At 40.7% G+C, this 25,626-nt stretch overlaps 1 protein-coding gene across 1 annotated transcript in view; it reads left to right on the plus strand.

Moving 5' to 3' along the window:
- Positions 1-1,182: 1,182 nt before the first annotated feature.
- Positions 1,183-25,626, plus strand: part of SPTBN5 (spectrin beta, non-erythrocytic 5) — a 98,762-nt gene continuing 74,318 nt past the window's right edge. Inside the window, exons 1-20 of the mRNA XM_049825339.1 lie at positions 1,183-1,293; positions 3,834-4,001; positions 5,277-5,396; positions 6,215-6,372; positions 7,239-7,467; positions 9,864-10,495; positions 11,490-11,628; positions 13,056-13,288; positions 13,730-13,883; positions 14,776-14,976; positions 16,132-16,338; positions 17,508-17,699; positions 18,415-18,567; positions 19,110-19,240; positions 20,465-20,716; positions 21,397-21,684; positions 22,339-22,585; positions 23,447-23,586; positions 24,575-24,674; positions 25,374-25,544. Of these exons, the coding sequence (XP_049681296.1) occupies positions 1,183-1,293; positions 3,834-4,001; positions 5,277-5,396; positions 6,215-6,372; positions 7,239-7,467; positions 9,864-10,495; positions 11,490-11,628; positions 13,056-13,288; positions 13,730-13,883; positions 14,776-14,976; positions 16,132-16,338; positions 17,508-17,699; positions 18,415-18,567; positions 19,110-19,240; positions 20,465-20,716; positions 21,397-21,684; positions 22,339-22,585; positions 23,447-23,586; positions 24,575-24,674; positions 25,374-25,544 (4,026 nt within the window). The remainder of the gene's footprint in view (positions 1,294-3,833; positions 4,002-5,276; positions 5,397-6,214; positions 6,373-7,238; positions 7,468-9,863; positions 10,496-11,489; positions 11,629-13,055; positions 13,289-13,729; positions 13,884-14,775; positions 14,977-16,131; positions 16,339-17,507; positions 17,700-18,414; positions 18,568-19,109; positions 19,241-20,464; positions 20,717-21,396; positions 21,685-22,338; positions 22,586-23,446; positions 23,587-24,574; positions 24,675-25,373; positions 25,545-25,626) is intronic.

The raw sequence follows: 25,626 nt of genomic DNA on the forward strand, positions 1-25,626 counted from the left end.
AGAATATTTGGGAAGCAGGTCACCCTGCTCCACAACTCCGCAGTTTGTCAGAGGTTTTAATTTTTCATTCCCTTCTCTCTTTGCAGTGGGTTGACAGCAGCAGACACCTCTCTCCTCTTCCACCACTACAACAGGTTTCTTGGTTTTGCAGCTAGGCTGATATCCAGGTAATACTTATAATTATGGCAATAGTCCAAGCAGATGATGTTTGGTCACTAAAGGTATCTGTAGCTATGGATCTTACACTGATTTTTTTATTATTATTATTTTTTTTTAAGTGATTCTCTTGCCTTCATAACAGCAAGGTCACTGCTGTTACAGATTTATACCATAAGCCAAATGACTCTAGAAGAGTTGTTCAGTTGAGCTTAAATCCGGTTTATGGTGTTGCAGACCCTAAAGGGAAGACTGCTTCTTTCTAATATTCATAAATGTTCAGCTTGGATGCTGTATTGAATTACAAGCCTGATATTTCACTGATATGGATGAGGCAGAGAAGTCTGTGACAGCCTGAGGAAGAGGAATAACGCTTCCTGACTCCCAGTCTAGGACCTTGTCCATGTGATTATGGACCTGTGTCACATCCTTACAATGACAGATATGCAAAAACTGAACTCATGAAAGAACCAAGTTAGTTCCACTTCCTTTCTAAACAGCTATTTGATTTCTGTTGGAACTACTGTGGTCTGAAGGCCAACAGCAGCATCTCAACCAGTCCTCAGAGAACATAACACACTTTCAAGCACTTCATTGGAGTGATTTGCAGATGCCTTTTTCTGACAGGGTCTAAGATCAGTTCTCTGTCATATGCTTCCAGCACACCCAAGAAAGTTATTGACAGCTTTCAGATTATGGTGCTCCTCATGGGATCAAGTGATTTGGGAGACACTGAAAGAAAGAAAGTAAATCTGCACAGATACTTATCACATTTTCATCCTGAAACTACAGATGCATTTTAAAAGGGAGAAGTAAATTAAGTTAAAAATAAAGTCGAGTGAAATTAAAGTGCAAAGTACAAGCAAAAGGAAATTACAGTAATATACTGGGCAGGGTATTGAAACTCGTACTTCTTGGGGCTGGGTTCCATACATATACTGGGCACGTTATTGCTTTTTGTAGCTGGCCGGGCAGATCTCTTCAGCACTGAGCACCTCACTGGAGTTTCTGACTTCCTAGGTGACCATGGGTACCGAATATGAAAAAGATCACATCAAAAAGCTGCAGGAGCAGCGTATGTCCATGCAAAAGAAAACCTTCACCAACTGGATGAACAATATCTTCTTCAGGAATAATGTAGGTAGCTCCATCAATTTCGGGATTTTTTTCTGGCTTTTATTTACTTTATTTCACCCACTGCATTCTTTTTTTTATATTATTATTTACACATTTTTGCTGAGTGTTGTCATTACACATACATGCAAGCAAGAAAGGCTTTGATTAACCAGAATGCTCCAGCCTGTATCTTTTACCTTACATCTGTCCCCATCGCCCATGTTACCATTCTTCCCTGAAACTGGGGTTCAGTTTGGTTGACTACATAACCCTGTCATATTGTGATGTCCACTGTAACTTGGTGATCATCTCAGAGGAAGATCTTTATTTGCTCTTCTTTTTCCTGTAAGTAAAGTATCTGCAGATGTCTGGATTTCCCCAAACAATGCTCAATTCTTAATTGCAGAGCCAAAATTTAAGACTTTCTGCTTTGTCTAATCAGTCCAGCTTGAGCTGCTGCTCAATGGCTCTGAAAAAGTTGCCTTAAGTCTAGCAGTTTCAGGCATACTACCATGCAAATACAGACCAGCTTGTTTTCAGTAAGTCTCAGACTTCCAAAAAACTTCAGAGCTAGTGTACAGTTGATTTGTGTGTGCAAGGTAATTCCACCATATTCCAAAAGTCTCCAGACTTACTGCAGATAAACTCACTTCAGGCACTAAGGATGTAGCTGTGTCACAGTAGGGTATTACATGATCCAAAACCAATTCCCTTTTCTAGAGTCTGTAATTGATATTAATGAAAATGGACCTTGATGCCACCAAGCAGGACCAGGCCTCTTGGTTCCATTCTAGCTCATCACTGTTATATGATGTTTCAGTACTAGATGCAATTTTTTCAGTGTAATGTTTTAAGCTGGTGATTGGTGCAAAGGCAGCCTAAGAGCACAAACTTTAAAATTTATTTTTCTTACCATGAGAGAACTGCAAAACACATTCTCATTTTGCCACCTGCAGAAGGGTAGGTTTTTATGGTGTAGAAAATTATTTCTGTTTAGCTACAGATAAATACATATACTTTCTCATTTTAAAGCTACCTTCAAGTTCAAAGATTAAAATGTCAGTCTTAACTTCCTGCACAGTACTTGTTCATGTATCATAAAAGCATGGGGAAAAAAGCCTGTGAGAGCTTTCCAAACCATATACGGTAAGAAATCATGCAGAGACTGACCGCTTATCTAGGTCTTCTCAGCAATGTAGTCTCAGCTTTTCAACACACACTTCAACTTGATTGGATCATACTACAGGACACTGCAGTATTCTTAGTTGCACTGTTGACTACTTTAAGTCTAGCACTAAGGATGCTATTAGATTGAATTAGTTAAGCAATCTGTGATTGGTATCTTTATGAGAAGAATGATGCAACAAAGCTATTAAAACTATTGCTGGGTAAGTCATAAAGCAGATATATGAAGGCTTTGTCTTTACAAATATAAATGGAACTATTCTTCACTTATAGAGTGACACAGAACTTTTTTTTATGGTAATATACTGTAGGCAGAATTTTAAGTTTATTTAATATGCAAAAAGAAATAAAGTTGGCAACTAAACAAGGAGTTTTTCATGGAGATAATCAGTCAGAGAAAGTTGTGAATTCTTGTTCCACACACAGTACAGACTTACAGTCTTTCTGAGTTGCTTTTACACTTTCAGTGTTTTCTTCTTTCTCTGGATAAAAAATATCTGTTAAACTGATTAATAATTGGTCAAGAATGAAAAAGCGCATGTCTGTTACTTGTCCTTTTTTTCCCCTACATGTAACTATTCTCTGAATTAAAAAAGCTACTACTTAACTTCAGACTATTTTTTTTTTTTCTGAAGACAAAAAGATTATTTACTGTGATTTCAGAATCACAGTAAATTATTGTTGGGTGTGTGGTATGGTTTTAATGTCACTTCTTGATGGCTAGTGGCATAAGGCCAAAAGGAAACGCCCAAGGCAAGTTCTTGTTAGGTCAGAGTACACACTATGTCATGTTGTATCACCTAAGCACTGCGTGACCTCACTACTGGCAGCAATGAAATACATTTTTGTAAAAGATCTTAATCTTTTGCTTAGTGTGAGTCTCTGGCTAAAAATAGAGAGACTTTGGGTGGTAGCACAGGTCTAAGCAGGATGTAACAGACTTGGCTGAGACTGTAGAGTAAAACCAGAGTCATTGAATGGGATTATCAGCTCAATTTTAAAATGAAATGCATTGCTCAGAATAAAAAGTTGAAAAGATTCATTTGAACTGAAATAAAAAATGTCAGCACTGCCAAAATGTTTGATTTTGAAAATGTTGACTTTTTTTTATCTTTCAAAATCTCCTGCTTTTTTCTTTATTTGCGCAGTTGTGAGTTGTTGGGTTTTTTACTTCAGCCTACTTTCATAAATAATGTCAGTCCTCCTGCAAATCCATTTTTTGTGAATTAAGATTAATCACTTTTTGCATATATGCACTGACTTACAGAAGACTCAGTGAAACAGCAAGAAAGTGCTGTTTGTTTAGTATTGGAAGTAGAGGGTTCTGTGGGCCATGTGTTCAGCCAGAGCCTGTATTGTCTGACTGGTCTTTGCAGGTAAAGGTTGTGATAGAAGATATTTACACAGACTTGAAGGATGGCATCTCTCTCATGCAACTCCTGGAGCTGCTCTCTGGAGAAGCTTTGCCCAGACCAAACCGGGGAAAGATGAGAGTGCATTTTCTAGAGAACAATAGCAAAGCCATCACATTTCTGAAATCCAAGGTCAGTTAACATTGCTATTAGAGATTGCAACATCTTATGTATGTTACTAATTATAGTATTATGTTCTTTATAATTTTCCCCTCTAATACACAACAAGATATTCTTTGAAGACAGGCCAGGGGTTTTATTAAAAGAAAAAAAAGTAATCAGATTTGAATTTCTTTGTTATTTGAGTAACATGACTTAGAAAGAGCTAATGCTCCCCCAGAACAAGTCACACCTAAATGAAAATGTACTGCATTTCTATATCTTTCTAGATGCTATGTTTTCCCAGATGTTGGGGGAGAGCAAACACCATTAGGCAAAGGTTGAAGCTAGCTGGTATAAAAATGGATATTTTTAGATCTCTGATTCTAACAGTTGCAAGTCATTGCAGTGGTTTTATTTATTGCAGTTGTGCATCCTCATTTCAGCTACAAAGTAGTATGTAAGGGGTTTTTTTCTTTTCCAAGCAAGCCTTTTACTGTAGACCTCTCTGGAAAATCATCACGCAAAACTCTGTGCTATGAATTCCAAAGGAGCAGAAGGGTTTCATTGCAGTAGACGTGGGAAATTATATAATGTCTGGATTTTTGCTAATTACAAAACAAATGCAATACAGCACAGGGCTCCATCTAAAACATGCCTGCTAAGGGTACGCACCGTGTAAGGCCCAGTGGTACGTGCACATCCAGGCTCTGCCAGCTGGACCACCCAACCATCACTTGTCATATGAGTCCAGCCTCCAGAGAGGGGATCATGCAGATAGCAGGAGCCAGTATAGTGTGCTCAGAATTCTTGAAGAGATACTGCCTTGTTGGCATGAACTACAACCTGCTTGCTGCTCAAGTAATAGTGGAGAAGACAGTCATGGCTTGTTCAGTAGGATGTCTGTACTGTTTGGTGAGCCCAGAAGCTGACTAGCTGGCTGGAGACCAGACAAAGGAGATGGTCTCTGAGTTTGCCCTGCCATCACTTCTTTGGAGGAAAGGAGCACTGAATTGTGTTTCTTTCCTCTCCTTAACCACCGGTTTTCAAAACCCATAGAGGAACTTCAAATCTTTGAGACCACCATCCCTTTGCCAGGCTTTTGCTGAAACTCATCCTTGGTGCATGTGAGAGCTAGGGTGAACATGGGAGCTCGCAGGTATACAGAAAAATGAAGATATCACCTAAAACCAGTTTCCTTAAGAAAACAGCCTGAACACCCTCTTTGATAACAGCTTGTAACACAGATATCTCCTTCAGAGAGCTCGACATGAGTACTTCTATGCTGAATGGATATTGCTTTATTAGCAGGTACAAGTAAAAGTGATTGGTCCTGAGAATATCGTAGATGGTGACAGAACCTTAATCCTGGGACTTATCTGGATCATTATACTTCGATTTCAGATTTCATCTATCAAACTTGATAAGGTAAAACAGCGTCTTTGTCTTTTTGCCTGATAAGAGTGTTTCAGAGACTTTGTAGGGCTTCAGGCTGGCAAGACCCATTTTGATGATGTTTCCCAACCATTTTGATCATGTAGATCTTATAATATTACCCAGTTACTCAACCAACAATCTCTAAAAGCAATTGAATCAATTTTATATTTTCTCAAAGAGACAGAAAACAGTAACTTGGAGACAGATAGGATAATCATGTTCCTCACTCTCTTCCATAAACTTTTGACTGGCTTTTGGCTCCAGGAAGAATTTCTCTGAAGACAGTTCTCTCTAGATTTGAACTGCATGCTGCTCCTTTGCTCTTTCCCTGAAGAAAAGTATTCTTTTTAAAATTACATAACATGTACTCTGAGTACATGAAAGATAAGATTCTACAAAGGTATTATTAAATCAAAGTTAGTAATTTCTAACATTAGACCTGGATACATTATATTTTGTTTCTGAGTTCTAGTTCACAGATAAGGAAGCAGATAAACTGAGCTTTGCTTTCCACTTGATTTCTACAAACTTTGCAGAAAAGAAATATATTAAAACTCCTTAACACCTGCATTTCATGTTATAATTTCTGAGTTCGTTCAATTCACTTTTACTTTAAAAAAAACTTCTACTTTCATGTGAAATCTTTCTACCTTCATGGCAGATACAATCTGCAAGTCATGACTTTGAGGGGATTTGTGAATAGGGCAGAAATAATACAAAGTGATCTTTGGGAACATAAGTGTAAACCCACTGATGCTACTTCCATATATTGTTCACCCTGATTTTTCTTTCCCCTTCTCGCTTCACAGGAAGAATTTGGAGGCAAAGCTGATGTTCTATTTGCCAATGAAGCCTTATTACTCTGGTGTCAGCATAAAACTGCCAGCTATTCCAATGTGAATGTGAAGGATTTCTCCAAAAGCTGGAGTGATGGGCTGGCCTTCAATGCACTCATACATGCTCACAGGTAAGATCTGATGGGTCAGTTCAGGAGGAGTTGCTCATTGCTGTTTCTAGCTCCGGCACAAGTTGTTCCAGGGTCTGAATTACAAGTATTTGTCAAGAAACTGTCAAATTCTCTCTTTGCCCTTTCTCACTGGAGACTCCTTTCTTAAATGGATATTCTCTCTCTGAGGAAGGAAGGACCAAAAGCTCCTGCTTGGTAGTTCCTTTAGTTGGGCATAAAATCGAATTTCCAAGGGAATATCACACATCTGAACAAAGTTGCCCATTATTTGGTCTTAGCCCCTCAGTCACGTTCCCATTGCTCTTTTTCAAAAGTTATTATTTTAGAGACTGGTTCTGTTGTATGAACTTTGTGAACATGTATACCTTCTGGTTCAGTTGTAACCGAATAACCAACCTCTCAGACTCTTTCTTTCTCCCTTCTCTGGCCCTCTGAAAAAGTGTGAAGAAAACAGCCCAAGGCAGTAGAGAGAAACCACCTGGGACAACCTTGAACATTTCTTCTCCCATTAACATCTTCTGGCAGCATACCATGGTGGGATCCTGTAACTTTCCCAGCTGGGATTCACCTCCCTTTTCAGAATTGCCTCTCTAGTGGGCTTTGGTTTTCACCCACCAGTGAAGAGGCAAAAGAAGTGAAGGACAGAGATTTGCTGGGGCTGGTACTTCAATTTCATAAGGGACAATTTTCTTCCTGCTACATAGGCAAGGGGCAATGCTCTTGAATGAGGCTCAGGGTCAGACAGAGTAATTTTAGCATTAATGTCACATTCCTTAGTCTTACAAACAGTTTATTGTTTATAATCTGGAAGAATTTATGACACACATAAATCTTCCTTTCCACGCTTTGTTCTTCTCCTTGCCCAGGCCTGATCTTATCAACTATAGCTTACTGCGGCAAGACCAGCCCATCAAAAACCTGAACAACGCCTTTGATGTTGCTGAGAAAGAGCTAGGAATCAGCAAACTGCTTGATGCTGAGGATGTGGCTGTACCCTACCCAGATGAGAGATCCATCATGACTTATGTGTCACTCTATTACCACTACTTCTCCAGACTTAGACAAGGCCAGACAATACAAAAGCGACTTGCCAAAGTAAGTGCATTGCTATCTTCAGAAGTTAAAAGTTAAATACGTAAAGCTAAATTTATGTTGGAAATGTTTTGGATTTTTTTGTCCAAGTTCAGCTTCCAGGACATTTGAACTGAATCAAATGGCACAGCCAGTTGAAATAGCTTTTATTGTCACTTGAATCTTGAGAAGTGTCTGTAGACTCTCTGATCTCTAAAGGGGACTGCATTTATCTCACTGAAAATGAATCCCTTTTTGACCTCACAGCTTCTGTTTGAGAACTGATGGGGCTCCAAGGGGGCTTGAGGCATACAGATCTCATCAGTCTTGGGAGGATTACTGCTAGGCAAAAGCAGACCTAGTCAACAATTTTCTGATTGAATAGGAAAGGTGATCCCTTATTCTATGAGACTACTTTGGATTTTTATTTTCTGTGAAAATCCTCATCCTTTCTTCATAACTTCTTAGTCAGGTGCAAAGTGCAAAATGGGGCCAGGGGGGAAAGACATGAAAAACAAGGGAGTACAAAAGAAGGGGAAACACTCCTGGGGGGCACGGGAGAGACCCAAAGCTAAAAAAATTTTTTTCAGTTTCCACATATATTTTGTCTCGCATACAATCATGACTTATATTAAAAACTACTTGCATCCTGTTGATGGAAAACTGAAGCAATGTTGTAATTGTTCCACTGAAGACCACTTTCCTTAGGGGGAATTTCTTTTCAACATTCAGAATAATCTATTCTGGCTTTGTCAAAGATACAAAACAAATAGCCCACAGAAAACGTACACACCCAGGATGTGTTCTAAGTGAACATCTGGACTCAGGGAACTGCCTGTGCAGTTGAGAGGGGGAATATATTGCTCAATGGGAAGCACAAAAATCCAAACTAAGCCTTCCCTGGTGGTGGCAAGGTGAAAAGCTGTTGCAAAGCAGGGCTTGCTCAGCTAACAAAGTAGTCTGGGAGAAGAACAAGATGATCCCAAAACATGTATAACAGTGACATTCTCTGAAGAGAAGAAGCATTAGATAGCAGGACCTGGAATTCAGTCAAAGACTCAGCATCAGTAAGGCAAGTGGGCAGTAGGATTTGACTGGTCTACACGTGAGTTGCTGGATTTTGGCCAGGAGACATTATTTTTCTTCTGATAAACCTGAAATAGTCCTTGAGTCAGCAAACATGGATTAGAGGAACTACAAGGATCGAATAGGCCATAACTTCTACATTATGGGAAAAACCAGAAAGAGTATTTCTCACTCTGTCCTTCTTCAGTTCTTGTTGTACTCCACTGTCTTTTCAATTTTGTATGGGTATATTTATTCTTTCTTTTCTCTCTTTCCACTTACCTTCTTTTTCTCTCTTTGCCTCCTACCCTATTTTTAGCCTGTCTCTAATATTGCATTCCTGTCTTCCTGCATCTCTGACACACACAGACATTCAGAAGGACAACAAAACAGATGTTAATCTCTTCATGTCCTTAGTCCCCTCAAATAGGCAGCTCTGAATTTACTAATAGGATTGGGGAGGGAAGCCTGAATGTGTCAAGGAAGCCTTTGAGTTCAGACTAAGTGTGTGACCAGGATGGCAGAGAGAATCAGCTTGCGGAGGTAAATCTCCTTTCCCCCTCCCATGTTGAGATGACCATGCATTTGCTAGGATCTTTCAGCGAGAACTGGGTACGATGGCAGAAAATACAGAAGGGAGCCCTGATGTCACGGGCTGCTTTTCCTGCACTAAAGGTCGGTGCTGTTTTACTCCTCTTCCAACACTGTGACACTTATTCATTGCCAAGTGCGCTTTCTGGTAGGTAAAAGCAGATTACCACTTGCAGGGATTGGGTCTTTGCTCAGTGCCACCTCCCTTACTAATCTGCCTGGCTGGAGCAGGCGGGCTCAGGGGAATGATAGCGGCAGACAACGTTGTTCAGCATTAAACCTGACATCTGCAGGAGGGCTACTAAGTTAGGGCAAGGAAAAAAAATATAATACAAAGTAAAAAGGCAAACATGGAAAAAAAATGTAAATTGGAAAGAAAGGATGATTTCATTCTAACACTTCTTATTTTGTCATGGATTTCATTCTAAATGTTTGTTCCAGTGTTTACCTGAACTTGAAATAGAGGCAGGTCAGACCACAAATGAAACAGATAAATGTCCTGGACTTGGAAAATTAGTAATTATTTATCTGTGTTTTATGGAAGGTTATTCTAGGATTTCACCTGGCCTCAGATGTGACAGCTATCACCACGTTGGTATAAAATATGATGATTGTGGCAACCTGCTTGTTAAATACTATTCTCCTGACACACGTTCAACTATTTGAATCCTAAGCTTGGTTTATGAAGACGTTTTCTTTTCTGTTCACCCACCTTGCTTCATTCCGCTTCTTATGTGGCTTGTAACTTCATATTCCCATCACAGATCGTGTTCTTCCTGAAGGAGATAGATGACTTGAAGCTTCTATATGAGCAGATGGTCTCTGACCTCCTGAAATGGATTAAACAGAAGGTGAAAGAACTGGATGACCGTCACTTCCCCAACTCTCTTCAGGAAATGTGGCTCTTCATGGCCAACTTCAAGACCTTCCGCACAGTGGAGAAACCCCCCAAATATCAAGAGAAGGGCATGATTGAAGCTCATCTCTTCAACATCAGGACCAAGCAGAGAGCCAACAACCAACGGCCATACTTGCCCCCAGAGGGGAGGACACTGCAGGATGTGGAAAAGCACTGGATTATCCTGGAAAAGGCAGAGCACAACCGGGGAAAAGCACTGCAAGAGGAGATGCTGAGGCTAGAAAGGCTGGAACAGTTAGCCCAGAGGTTCCTGAAGAAGGCAGCCCTGCGCGAGTCCTACTTGGAAGACATGAGGAAAGTGATTGGGAAGCAGGACTTCTGGCCGGAGAGCGCAGACAGGATGGAAGCTGCCAGTAAGAAGCTGGAAGCCATTGTGGCAGATGTACTCCCCAGGAGGGAACGCTTCACAGCTTTGGACGAAATGGCCACAGTCATCAGCCAGGAGAACTATCACGGCAAAGATCAAATCATGAAGAAGTGAGTGACGGTCATGAGACAGTGTAGTGATGGAGGTTGTAATTGGTCGAAATTCTGTGGTGTGGTGGAAGAAAATGAATTGTAGCTATGAATCGTAGCTCTGCTCCTCATGAATAGAACCAGCAGGAATTTCTTCTACCTGTGAACAGTTTTAACAGATAGGACAAATGCTTCATCTTCTTTAAAATTTTAATTTTTTTTCTTGAATGGTCAAAACCTGAGACTGATTTCTGGTGAAAAATAGTTTTAAGATATTTTGATTATATATGAAAATACTTGTTCTGCCAAAAATTCTATCTTCCATCAAAAATGCTTACAGGGTTAATTTTTTTTCCAAATCAACACATTTCTTTTTCAGTGTGTAGTTTGGGGAGATACAGACTAGTTAAGGCACAAAGTCTTCTCAGATTGATTCCAGTTTGGAGCAAATCTTGAGAAATTATGACTTCTCTGATTATCAATATAGCCTGATTTGGGAATGGCTAAGAATGCCATAGAAATAGCTTCTCTTGTGGTATTTCAATGCTTTTCTAAGTTCAGACAAATCAGAAACCTGTGGGAAAAGTAAGAAAAACAGTTATAAAAGAGTAAACCAAACTCTTTATGAGATCAGATTGTGACTCATGATATGGTTTAGATTAATTTTTTACTTTAAGCAGCCATTTAAAGATGACTACTTTTTTTCCCAAGCCTTTCCATTCTATCAAATGAAAGCAATGTAGGGTGTCAGGTATGAGGATCCATACAAAACAATGTCTAAATTAATAAAAGTCAATGACAGTTGATGTGCTAGTCAAAATTCCTCTCCATGATCATGCTAATTGGAGAACAACATTGCTTTGACCTGTTTTGTGGTCGTGGTCTGTCCTCTTGCACTAGTGGCAAGAGTTGTGTGTGTTCCTTTAGCTCCCCTAAACCTGCAAGCACTGGGAATCTCCCAGTGCTGCCCAAAGCCTTTGGCCCAAATCGGTCATTTCTCTCCCTTCCTTTGTAGGCAAAACAGCATTTCAAAGCAATGGCAGGATCTTCTGGATCAGCTGCAGAGACGACAACAGTGCCTGGGTACAATGCAGGAAATTCTGGTCCTTCTGAGGGACATCGATGCCATTACAGAGGAGCTGAAAGAGCTGCAGGTACTGAGCCCTCTCCACCAGCACACAGCTTGCACTGCTACCAGTGTGTGTCCCTAACCCCCCCGCCATGTTCTAAGGACTCCCTGGTGCCAACAGAGGATAAGTCTATCACCTATGGGAAAAATACACCATTTTTACTTAGATGCCTGACTGTGCATTTCAGTTCATCATTGCAGGTAACTACATGAGAAAAAACAGGCTTTGCTACAGGGCCTCTCCCTAATCAGAAAGCCAGGTATCGTATTACAGGGAGTGCATTACAGGTTCAAGTTATGGAGTAAAATAAAGATGGGAAATAATATCACTTAAATTTAGAAGTGTAAAAGCAAAAGGGGAATAAAACATCCTCCTGTTCCCACTCCACATAATTCTTCTTAATTACCTTCTGAAAGTACTCCAGTGATTATACAGGTGGGGACTAGCTCAGCCATATGTCTGGCTTTCAAGTATCTAAACTTGTGAGAGAGAAAAGTTCCATTGTAAATGCACAGTGATTGCTTTTAGCAAGAATTTCCAAGTGTTACCAGAATGCCAGAGCCCAAAGTCTTCTCTTTAGCATAGGAAATAACTGGTTTCGTATTGATTTTGTAATGGCAGGAAGTATATATACATTCTTTGCTCTTGCCTTGTCTTATTTAAAGGCAAAAAATCCTTACGACTACAGGTTGCCTTGTACCTGAATTGAAAGAGTCAACATGTTATATGACGTTGTGAATTTCAAATTAAAGATAAGAGCTATCTGTAAGTTATGAATCTTTCTGTCCTAGTGTTAGCAAGCAAAGAACACCTAATGGTGGTAATGTTGGAACCGGGATAGCCTGAGTATATGGGAGAAGATTGGTAATGAAAGATAACATCCTACAATAGAATTAATAATGGTATACATTGATAACAATTAGAAAGAAGACAGACTTTTAAGCACTTGCTACCTTCATCAGCCACCAATTAAATGCTATGAAATACTTAGTTTCATTATTTAGATAGCAAAGGCAAGTAAGTTCCTGAAACAAAGAAACATTGCAGTCCAATCATACCATGAAATGGGGTATTGTAGAATTCTCCAAACACAGACTGTGAATCAGTCTGCCTACAGATGGGTGTATAGCAAAGGGCTATTCCTTGCACCTATGAATTCTGAGACCTTGAGTGATTAATCAGTAAAAATAACTTAGATGTGAAAACAGGTGCGTATTTGAAGAGACCATTACTTGCACTGCAGTAGGTAGAAACTCTGGATTGTTGCCATTAGCTTGTGAAATTGAAAGAAAAGTATGATTGCTCTAATTAGGCAGCTTTTCAGCTTTACCTAGCTGATACCATTCTTTCACATTTAGAAGCTATGAGAGTCAACAGGAACCTTTCAACTGATTTCTTTGTACTAAGCCCCTGGATGCATTCTCTGCCAATGCCTTTTGTTTTGTTTGCAGGTGCTAGTGAATTCCCAGGACTGTGGGAAGCAGCTCCTGGAAGTAGTAGATTTGTTGCAGAAGCACAACTTGGTTGACTCGCAGATCTCTTCCTATGATGATAGATTGACACACATCACCCGGAGGACAGCAGAAATCAGCAAGGACAGCACAGTTAAACCAGAAGTGCTTTATGCAAAAGTTCAGATGCTTCGTCAGCTGTATCAGAACCTTACAGCTCTGAGCAAGTCACGGTAGGGCTGTGCTTATGGCTCTGTTCTTCCTGATTAGGATGGCCAGCCACTCCCTTAATCAGAAGAAACACCTTCCCAGCATTTGAAATTTTTCATTTCTCCATTTATAGAGACATAACACAAGCAACTTGAGTGTCTTGATTGCCGTTGACTGAAAGAGATCACTCACTTTCATAGATGAATAGCTTCATTCTCAGCATTTATTATGACTTGCTGTATGTGAAGTCTGAATAGCATGTGGATATCTCCTCATCTCTCAGAGGAAAAGGGAAATGTAATTTTGTGTCCTTTGTCTTCTTCCATAAATAAACTAGTCTATGACAAAGAGAAATTAAAGACATTCAAATTCTGGATTTTCTAAATTCTTCTTTGATTAGGCTACCATTGTCTCCATGGGATCCTAATTGTGACTGAGATATACTGTTTGTTTCTTTGTTTCAGAAAATCTCAACTAGAAGAGGCTTTGAAGCTTTTTGAATTCTTCCGTGACTGCAAAGAGGAAGAATCGTGGATCTCTGAAAAATGGAAGCTAGCAAGAACGACAACATTAGGGAAAGATGTCAGCCAGATTACAGCCTCTATTCAGAAGCATAAGGTATCTTACTTTGCTGGTGGTGCCTTGTCTTTGTATTATAGCAAGATCTTAGAACATCTATGTCCTTCAGTTCAGTCAGTGCAGCACTTACAAGCAAGCTGTCAACCGCTTGTTATCTCAAGTGCCATGACTACTGTTTGGAACTTTAAAAAAAAGTATAGGGTAGGGATTTTTTCCCAAGAGGGGAAAGAAAGGGTAGAGAAGGAACATGCTTCATACTAGACTAGAAGTGCAGCTTCTAGTGAAGATACTGGGCTCTGTATTAGCTCACTTTAGATGGGAGGGAGAAAAGGTTGCTAGCTTTTGTTTTTCCCACCTACGTTTGCTGGCCAAGAGAGATGTTGGGGGGGTAAGAGATGGTGAAAAGAAGATAGATATCAGCAGGCAGGATGGATAACATTGTGTGAGCTTACAAATCTGTTACCACATTCACTAAGAGCTTGCTGTGGACTAATATCAGAAGTTTAGCTATATGACCTACTGCCTTCTTATGGCAAAGAATCACTGTGAACAAATGAAGAGACCTGTGGACTTGAGAAAAAGTGAAACAGGAGCCTCTTCTGTAATTTTAATATACATTTGTGTGCATCTGTTTGTGTATTTGTTGCTTCTGGAAGGTATAAGACTGCTGAATTGGTGGATGACAAACAAGTATCTCCTTCAGAGAAGACTGCATAACAATCTTCACATTAAAGGCAAAAAGTAGGACAGTAACTTGTGTGTGTGGAGCCAAGGGGCAATCATCTCAGGGCTCAGGGAGAAGTCATAGGCGTGGATAAGACACAAGGCTCTTGGAAACATATGTATTACAGTGGTGGAGAATAGGAGCTCCTCTTCGCTCTCAGCTGGTGGGGAGTGAGTTGTGCTGACATGTCTCCTATCCTTCCGCTAGGCTCTCGAAGCAGAGTGCAATTCCCACAGGGCCGTATGTGCAGATGTGATGAGGAGGGGCTGGGAGCTGAGCCAGAAGAACCTTGTGCGCCAGGAGGACATTCTGAGGCAGACGGACAACCTCCAGAAGTTGTGGCAGCAGCTCCAAGATGAGGTGGCTGATCGCAAAAGCCGCCTGCAGGCAGCAGCCCTCATCAAACAGGTAAGCAGGGCTCTCTCTGCTGTGGTGTCTGGTATAGGGGACACAGATGTGGCTCAGTTCTGCCCCATGCCCCCACATGCAGGGCAACAGTGGCCGGATGCCTTCAAGTGTTGTCTTCAAAAAGATCTCTGGCAGCAAAGTCTCAACCCTCCTGCAAGCCAGCCAGGCAGAAGATCTGAGCAGCTGGGAGTTGCTCTAAGTTAAAAATGCTAAAGGAAATAGCTCACATAATAGTGCTGATGCAGTCTTTTTTGAGGGTGGGATGTAGGTAGCTGTGTGACATTTTTCTACCCTGAAAAAAACCCACCCAAAACCAACAACAAAAGAAACATGCCGTAAGACTTGGATCAACCATGAACTTCCCAAAGCCAGGGAAATATTTGACCCTGCCATTCTGATCTACACTTTTACACCTACATTCACACATATGCAAATAAAGAGCTCTTATAAAAGCAGCATTCACAAATCACATAACATTATCTCAGGTATTCTTATTCTCCCTTTCCTAAGTTTTTTGCTCAGTCTTTTGTTCCCATGAGACACTTGAACAAAACTTAACAGCTTTGTTATTGACAGAGTCTAAATTACCTCTTCTGCCTAGTAAGTTTAACATCATTTCCTTCACTACTATGGGTTTTCTTTTTTTTTCTGTTGTACTTTTATTCTGTACCTCAAAATCTTGTTTTGCTTTTTTACAACCATATCCAGGCAGACTGCAAATTCTGGAAAAAAAGGAGAAAGCTTTTGTTGTAGACCGAGTTCATTGTTCGTTGTTGGACCATTCCTTAGAACCTTTAGAAAATATCTGTTGGAATTACACGGTGCCTACCAACATTGTACATTTTGGGTTCCTTTTACTGCTGCTATTAAGCACCATAAAGTTTTAGTCAGTTAGGAGGTTTTCAAGAGTTATATAGGCAATCCTTGAATCTGTTTACTAACTGTGATTCTGTGAATTATCTGTGCTTGATATGATCATGAAATACATCACAGATTTAGAGCTAGCTTGTTCATAGTTTTCACAACACCTTAAAGTAACCTTATAGCTACAGATCTAATGGCATTTGTCCTTATTCATAATTTTCAAAAGAGGAAGGAGCTGGATATAATATCTTCAGGATGAAACCAAGTATTTTCTTCCCTGTGTTCCTTCAGTACTTTGCTGACATCGATGAAGCAAATTCATGGTTGCGAGAAAGGCAGCCTCTTCTGGCCAGCAAGGACTATGGAAAAGACGAATCGAGTGCTGAAGCGCTGTTGCATCGTCACTTGCGCCTGGAGAAGGAGATTGCAGCCTACTCCTCTGAGATGAGACGCCTGAAAGAGCAGGCTGACATTGCAGCAGAGCAAGCTCCAGCTGCAGTAAGTAGACAAAGGGTTGTGTCACATTTTGTTGAATATTGTAAATGAAATGGTTTTTTTTTAATTATGTAAAATACTTTTATTTTGCCAGAATAGAATATTCTAAATGACATAAACAAAAGCATTTTTTTAATTTAGAAGAAATTTTTAATTAGAATTGAGGCAAACTTTTAGATTACAAAGTTGTTCATTGGCCATTCATAGCCCACCTAGTTAGTGTTCTGTGAAATGCTAGAAATACATTCATCTACATTAGTTCCCTCTACTGCTCCTCACAAAAACCTTCTCACTCTTTATTCTTATAACCTTACTAATGTCAAGCAGACATTTAATCTAAACATCTTTACAAATTCTTTCTGCATCTTAATGTAGTGATGAACCATCCCACAGCTCCAGGAGAAATTCATACCATCCCAGGATGGATGTTTAAGGCACATGGGATGAAGTCAACCTCTGCAGATGCCCCTCGTTTTTCACTGACTAGAAAGGGAACTTTTGACCTGAGATCAGCTCATTTGACAACAGAAATCAGGGGAGATGAATGACACATTTCATAGCTTGCTTATTTCAGACTTCTATGATCACTCAATGTTTAGCCAAACCAGTTTGAGAGCTACGAGCACCACTTTAGGTCTTTCCTTTACCTCATCATTCCAACATTAATTTTTATTAGAACAAAAATTGTATTGCTTTGTTATTAAACATGAAAAAGCATGTGACAAGATGGTATTGATGTGCAAATAAAAGCATTTATTCACTAGGACACTCGTAGGCTTTGAAACTGGAAATGTTCAGGTACTAAAACACCACCACAAACAGAACTGTGAGCACAGTCAATTGCTTGGTTTGATGGCAATTTTAAAAAATTTTTTAAAAATAACCCTAACTTTGATGTGGGCACACAATGAGAATCTTTACTGAATCAAAATATTTTAAAATGATCTAAATGAAACTTTTTCTTTTAAACAAAACTAAAATTTTTTCAGTTATTTGGTTCATTCTTTCAGAATAAAACAAAGGAAACAGATTCAAACAAATACTGGAAATGTTTTGTTTAAAGGGTCAGGATGCTGCAATTTGAAATAGCAAGTCAAAATTTTCTTTCCATGTGAAATTTTTATCCAATCAGAAATACTCTTCCATTGATTCTGTTAAATTTTACTTAACAGACAGTGAAGACGGAAGCCCCCAGTGACTTAAATCAAAAGACAGCTAAGCTACCATTCGGTCGAACCTGGACAACATCTGAAACTGCGTTCCCTGGAACCTCCAGCCCAGATGTTCATTTTCTTCCAGAGAACATCTGGAAGACCCAAGATGAAATAGATTCACTTTACGAAAATCTACAGAGCATGGCTGAGGTATAGTATCCCCTCCAGTGGGATAGTCAAGTCCAAAGCAATGCGAAGTGAGGTTAAGTGCTGTGCTGGCTTCTGCTTTTCAGTTTAATAATGTGCCTCAATCCTGTGAAGTCCCGTGGGACTTCAAGGCTTGAGAGTATCATTGATTATCATTGAAGTTTTGTATCAAAACACAATTTATACTGGCAAACTTCCTATTTACATTCTAGTGTTTCTACTTTAAGAAGAGCAGATTCTTTTGTATAATTTCCCCCCACCCCCCCTAATGTTTGCTTGCTGCAGCTCCTAAATCTTTGGGCTCTCTTACCTGCTACCAGAAAAAATAAAGGACCATAATCTACATTCTCCGTTTATTACTTTTCACTCCCACCTGCCACAATCCTGCCCTAAAAAAACAACAAAAACATCTCATTTTACATATTCCTGAGATTACTGAGGTAAATCTTCAGTCAGCAGTAGTAAGCAGTACAGCAGCGTTGCTGCCAGTCAGGGGCTGAGCAATCTCCAACTGCTTCTTTTAGGCTTTTAAACCACTGTTGCTCTGGGAAGAAGTATTGTGATCTTAAGGCAACATGTTCTGTTCTCTTTCAGCAGTGTCTGGCAAAACTACCTAGCTACCACCTGTGTACTGTAGTTTAAATGCAAGGATTTTTTTTTTTCCTTCAAGCAGCAAGGAGTTATTGCAACAATACTTAACTCTTCACCTGTTTCACAGGACAGAAAAAAGGCTCTGGAGGACATGATTGGATATTACCGCTTCTGTAGCTCTTGCAAAGAATTTCAGTCATGGATGAAAGATAAAGAGAACATTTTCCGGACTCTTCAGCCTCAAGCAGACAATGTAGAGGTCATGCAGCAGAAATATCAGGTACCTCTTTACCCTGCTCACAGATGACATCTTTTAAATCAGATTGATCTTGGGAAAATAGATGAAGTTGAGAAATGAAGTTTTGAGGGTCCATTAATTCATTTCAACTTAGAGAGTCATGCATAGATCAGATGCTTCTATTGTATAAACTGCCAAGTTCATTGAAGCTGATGTAATTATGTCCCTTTAACTTCTCCTGTCGGCATGGAATTGTGTACAAATATCATGGTATAAGAGGACTCTGTTTGTCGTTTGTCTTAACCCACTTGAAGAAGAATGCCAGATGATGAAAAAATCCTGCAGTGCACTTGCATCCCGGTGGAGTGGGACATACGTGCATAGGCAGAGCGTACACACCAGGGGAGGTCAGGAGGGCTATAGGGGAACTGCATGTGCCGGTGTGTATGGTGGCCAGCAGACATGTAAATGGAGAAGCCAACTCTGAAAGTCGGACATGAGTGGATAGGACAGATTATTGAGAATCGTGTCCACAGAAATGGAAAAACCTCAAGTTCTGCATTCTTGTATATTTTCTGTTTTAGAGCTTTTTAATGGAACTGGCTGCAGGCAAAAGCCAGCTGGGAGATATTGAAAACTTAGCCGTTAAATATGGAAAGATCAGTATCAGCAAATATTCTGAGATCCAGATTTGGCTGAAAGACATCAACAGCAGGTAAAGGTGCTACCAATAAAACAGGGGATTATCTCATGGGGGCAATTGGGGAGCTGACCTTTCACACCCGATCTAGACTACACTGAGAGATTACACATCTGAGAGATTTTTAACTCCCAGAAATGGCCTGAGGGGAGGTTTTTATGTGTGGCTGAATTTTGCTGTATTCAGGGGCGACTGTTGCCACCAGACAGAGACTGGGGCCTGGGCTGGGCCTCGCAGCCGGGGCCTGTCCCACTGCCCCAGCCAGGGAAAAGGGCAGGTGGGAGGGCCGCCCGTAGTCCCCATGGCCCGACTAGTCTGTGGCGAGGGGCCGGGGCTGCAACCTGGCCGGGAAGCCTGTTTTTGGTGTGAGGCCTGGGCCTGGGCCAGACTGTCAAGGTGCAGCGAGGGTTGCCTGCTCCCTTTGGGATGGGGAGTCAGCATGGGCAGAGGGGCCTCAGCGTGCAGGGCCTGTCCCACAGGGAGGCGAGCAGGGCAGGCCTGGGATGGCAGCCAGGGCCAGAGTTGAGTCCCAATCCTCAGAGCTGCCTGGCAGCCTATCCCCACTGTCACCAGTGGGAAGGGGCAGCCTCAGCTGCACTGGCTCTAGGCTGGCCCTGAGGCTGGCGTCATGCCTCCAGGGCTGGGGGGTGCTTCTAGACCTCTGACACCGAGATACTTAAACTGCAGCAATTCCTGTACGTGTGTTAAAGCACAACATGAATTTACCCACAGGTGGTGGCGATGGATTCAGAGCAGTTTTCTCTGTACTGCACTGCAGCAGCTGATTTGCTTACTTGAACATCAGGGTGAGGGTGCCCTTCACAAATATTGAAAGGAACTCAAATCCTGTTTGACTTCACAAAGTATGTTTAGTACCTGTTGTGTACATTCACTTGGTACCACACCACCCAGCTGGAAATAAGAGGCACAGCTGGGTCCTGATTTTGACTACTGTTGTTTATTGGCATCGTGTCCAGTGTGTTCTGGTCAGCTGAGCAGGGTCCCCTTGCTTGAAATGGCACTGAGATGAACTTTTGAGGTTGCAGGGGCGTGCTACTGTTCACCCCTTTAGCCCACTTAAGTCCTGATGAAATCTTTATACAAGACTTTTTCTGAATAGAAAAGGGATATAGCTCGTGTATAATGAAGGCTGTAAATTGAATCTGCTCTCTAGGTGAAGGTAAGTTTTGGGGTAGTGCCTGAGGCTAGATGCAAGTAATCGGGTTCTCTCTCTCCAAGGTGGGAACGCATGGAAGCTCTGAAGGACGAGAAGGGCTCTGAGCTGATTGGGGTGGCTGATGTGAGGACATTTCTTCAGGACTGTCAGAGCATAGGAGTGCTACTGCAAGACAAGATGGTCCAACTCAGGGATCTGGAACCAGGGAACTCACCTGCTGGGCTGGAGTCAGACAAGCGCAAACTGTCTACAGTTGAGAGAGAGGTCCTGGTGATAGAGAGGAAAATTGAATACTTGAGGAGTGTTGCAAAATCGTAAGGAACCTGCTTTTTGTTTCCTTATTCTTTGCTAGTTCTCTAAGATAATATTGTAAATTATGGCTGTAAAGAGAACGAGCAGCTTGTGAAGTTTCTCTCTAAGTTTCTCTTTCTAGCAACCAGAAGAGCTTACTTGCCTGCTGGATTGAGATCATCTCTCTGGAGTACAGTTGGGTGATTGGTGAAGTGATTGCTTCCAAACTTCACTGTTGTAGGAGGATAAATACTACAGAATGTTTGTGGCTCTAACAAGTTATGTCTACTAATGGGAGTTACTTCCACATTTTGATACCCTTGGTATCATTTAGGTCCTGAAAGAGGGTAATCAGGGGAAGCAAGGATGAAGGAAGAAAAATAGCAGAGAATTGTGCACAGGAGTTTGAATTTGAAATATGAATTTAAAGGTTTTTACTTCTTTAAGCTCTCTGTACATTCACGATGAGAATAATTCATTGAACCACAAAAGTGTTACCAGAGTCTTTCACAGGAATGCACTTTCTGCAGTACACCATATTCACACCAATATTTCTTGCTAGTGTGGAGTATTTGTTGCCTTAGCTGACTTTCTTTTTAATGGAAGTGTAAATATCCAAATCCATTCCTTCTAAAGAGTATTGATTCAGGCTCTAAATGCCTGAAATAGTCATCTAATTGAATGTATTTGATTTCCTTTGTAGGATTAAGGACACCAACCCTGCAGAGAGCAAAGTCATCACTGAGCAGGTGGAGAACATGGAGAGGCTTCTGGCAAAGCTCAAGCTGGAGATCCAAAAGAAGCGGGACATTCTGCAGTGGGCCCAAAATCAACAGTCCTTCCTGCAAGACACCCGTAGGCTCCTGCTGTGGGCAGAAGGCATTCGGGAGAAACTGAGCAGTGAAGAAATGGGTGTGGATGTGGCTTCTGCAGAGCAATTGCTGAAGGAACATCAGGACCTGCTGAAAGAAATTAGGTCTCAGAAAGAAAGGTAGAGAGATTCTGTTTGGGTGGGCAGAGTGGGGTGATATGACAACAGTACTGTGAAGATGAAATATGTCTATCGTGTACATAAATTGTGTATGAAAGTGATGCTGAGAGTTTATTCAAATGCTCTTGAAGCTTAGTGTCAAGAGGACACTGCAGAACACAAAATCCAGTTAGCTTTTGCATACTTACCCTGATGGCTGACAGAAGGGAAAGGAAGAGCTGTACATTTGGAGTAGTATTCCACAAGCTCTCCTGACACTCGGATAGTGCCATCTACACTTTATTTCGGTTCCCTCAGTCCTTCCCTTCTCAGGCCTTATGTTTCCAGTTGCCATCATCTTCAGTTCTCCTTCTGCACTGTTATGAAGTTCCAGATACTGAGTTGGCCCTCCTCTCCCTTTTAATGGGAAAGCCTGCTTGTTTGGGCTTTCAATCCAAATGGAAAAATCTCACCTACTGCCTCCGGCATGTATCCCTGAGCAACCAACCAGCTGTACTTTGTAGTGCACAACCATGGCTAGCAGAAAAAGAGTGAAAGGGAGGGAGGGAAGCTTAATGTCTAGGCAATGGCAAGAGAGCAAAGAGCTGTGATGAAAGAGAATTCATATATACCCTTCTGCAGTGAGGTCTCACTTTTCTTTTTGACTCTGGGAAGATTTGTGCAGCTGGAAGAGCTAGGGCGCAAAGTAATCCATGAACAACCCAGTAATGGCAGGACCACAGATGTCCACCAGTCCATGGAGAGGCTTGCCAAGGAGAACAAAGAGCTGGAGAAAATGTGGGAACAACGACGGAAAAAGCTGCAGGACGGCCTGGAATTGCAGAAGTTTAATAGGGAGGGAGACCGTATCAATGCAGCCCTCTCTGGCCATGAGGCCTTCCTCCGGGGGGATGACCTTGGGGTATGTACAGCAGCTGATTTTGTTTTCTCCTACTTTGTCTCCCCATCCAGGGAGTAGCAACAATTTTCTTAATTAGATCAGTTTCCTAATTCTTATGTTCATGGCATTTTAATGCTTGAAAACTAGACTTTAAGGTTCTTATTAATGTTCTTATGTTCTTACTCAATGAGAACGAAGCTTAACGTCTCTCAAAAAAAATCTTAAAAACAGCTAGAGTTGTGATTTGTTGCTGTGTTTGTACATGTCAGATGGTTTATATACAATTGACAGCTCAGTTTGGTGGCTAGCCATTAAAAAAAAGGGTTCGGCTTGACCATAATAAATTAATTTTTTTTTTGTGAAGTAAAAACCTGACTTTAAAAAAATAAAGCCGTTTCTTTCCATTGAGTATTTTAAGAACATTAAAGTAAATGAAGGGAAAAAACAAATGCAGGCACTATTCACAAGATCAGTGAAGGTGGAGGCTGTGTTATCTCTCCACCTTTTATGTTTTCAGCTGAAACTGAAACCTCAAAACTTTTGGGCCAGCTTAGTGGAATAAAGTTTTACTTAGTTGCAGCCTTTCGTATTGCACGTACCTAGATGTGCCAGAGTGCTGGCATAAATTCAGAATGCAGATTTTCTTAAAAGGTGAAAATGGAACCATAATGGAAACATAAAACTGAAGAACCAGATATGATACAAACCTAAACACCTGCTGCTTGTTTGCAGCCCTGAACATTGTTAGGCATATGCAAAATATACACTATATCTCCTGTCTGAAAGGGAAAGGGGAAAATATGGTCCAAATTTTTTCTCGTTGCTACAGAAACAACATATGACCAAGAAAACACTTGATTTCATTTTCTTCCTTAAATGCAGGACCACGTAGATGCTGTTCGAAGCCTGCTGAAGCAACATCAGGAATTTGAACAACTGCTGATGGCACTGAAGAGAAGAGTTGAGGCACTTAATGAAAATGGGGTGAACCTAACAGAGAGCAGGCACTTTGCATCACACGTGTGAGTCCAAACTTCTTCCTTTTTTATTTAGCTTTAATAAACAATCCACTGTGATTAGGGTGAGATGAAAAACTTTCTCTGAGCCAGGATTTAGCTGACCTCCAAACTGTGATCTGCTGGATGGGGGTGGGTGGGTGGATTTTTTCAAAAAAATACAGACTTCCTGTGCTCTCAGGACAAATAAGTGTAATGCTTTAGGTTAAAAGTGGCATTTGACAGAATGCTAGAATAATTTGTCTTGTATCATAAATTATATATAGTGTTAAAATGTCTTTAATGTAAACTCATTAAATGCTTACATAAAACAAATATTCCTTCATTTATCAGTATGACATATTAGAATTAATGTTTGCTGTTAAAAAGTTACAGAAGACTTCACAAGGAAATAACTCATCAGAAGCAGCTCCTTCATGGTTTCGTTGAAGCTGAACCATCATCTCCAATTCCTTTACTGTGCTAGAGCCACTATGATCTAGTAAGGGGACCTCTGCATAAACAAGAATTAGAAATATAGGGTCAGAATGGACCTCTTGGGTCGAAAAGACCGTGTTCTTGTGATCACAGTCATAATGTCTTGAAAATTCCCTCCACAAATTTATAAAACTGATCTTAAAATCTGATTTCTTGCCAGTACTACTACCATTAAAAGTCCATTCCAGAGCCTCATCACACTTACATCACAGAGAAAATTATTAGTTAAGGTGGAATATTTGGGAAAGAGAAAGGTCTGGTTCTTTTAGTCACATGTACGTGACTGCAATTCACTAATGTAACGCAGCCATACAAGAGTAAAATCCAGAGCAGCTGGCAAGCAATAGCTGCTTTCCAGGTGAGCCCAGCATGGTTATAGGACAGGGCTGTATATCCCTTCGTCCTGTCAACAGAGGTGTTGAACTAGATTCCATTTATATCATAGTCATGACTACAGTACAACCAAGGGGAACTAATATGACTAGCACTGCATTGGACTTCCTGTTTTTCTTCATAGTATTGAAGAGAGAATGGTCGCTCTCCAGCGAAGGTGGGAGCGGCTGATACAAAGCAATGCCAAGAGAAAACAGAGGTTGTTGGATTCCCTACAGCTGCAGGTAAAAGGACTGATACTGCAGATTTGGTCAGGCATGTGTGAAATAATTTTACCATTTCTCTTAATATGGGACAAATCTCAAACTGCTGAGCATTCCTACTGCAGCTTACTTTCTCTTTGGCTGTAAGACAGAGAATTTCACTTTCCAGGGAGCAGGTGATGCATTGGTGATAACTGTTACAAAGCCATAACCATAGCAAAATACCAAAACAAAAATGGAGATGAGTGAAAAAAAATGGAATGAAAGTATCAACAGAATATTTTGTCTACTGGATAAGTTTATTCTGTTCATTACTTATTATTGTTCTGGGCCTTAATAATTTGTCACAGTAACTTACAGTAACTGTACTTTTGGCACCAAATTTAGCTTCCAGTGCTGAGATACAAACTTATACTGGAGGACTGGACCACCTATGGTTAAAATATTCTGTCAAAAATGCAAGCCTTCACTGACAATTAAAGGCACAGATTAGTAAAAGTGGTAAAAAAGGGACTAGGAGATATTACTTGTCAATGGTTCAAGATCATACCTCTTCAATTAAGAGTGTTGATTATGTAGAACAACTTCAACATGAAAATATATCACACTTCCTAACTGTTAGAAAAAAAAAATCAGGGCTTGATCCTAACAGCAAGGATGCACTGCAAACCCACACAGAATCAGAAGTTAAATTAATTTAATCCTATTTGTTTCTGTAAGGAGTTTAATCGTGATGCCGCTGAGCTTTTGATATGGATAGAAGAGAAGTACAGGATTGCATCAGATGAATCCTATCGTGATCCAACAAATGTTCTACGCAAACTGAAGTGGCATGAGGCTGCAGAGAAGGAAATGATGGCTAATGAGGAGCACTTTGCAACACTGATAAAGGTGATGGCAGTTTTGGAGCTAAGGCTTCCATTTTGTCCCAAACTTCATAGATGCTGGTCTGCTCAAAAAAATGATGTGCTGT

Source organism: Accipiter gentilis, chromosome 22, assembly GCF_929443795.1.
Source record: "Accipiter gentilis chromosome 22, bAccGen1.1, whole genome shotgun sequence".
In the NCBI taxonomy this organism is placed as follows: domain Eukaryota; kingdom Metazoa; phylum Chordata; class Aves; order Accipitriformes; family Accipitridae; genus Astur; species Astur gentilis.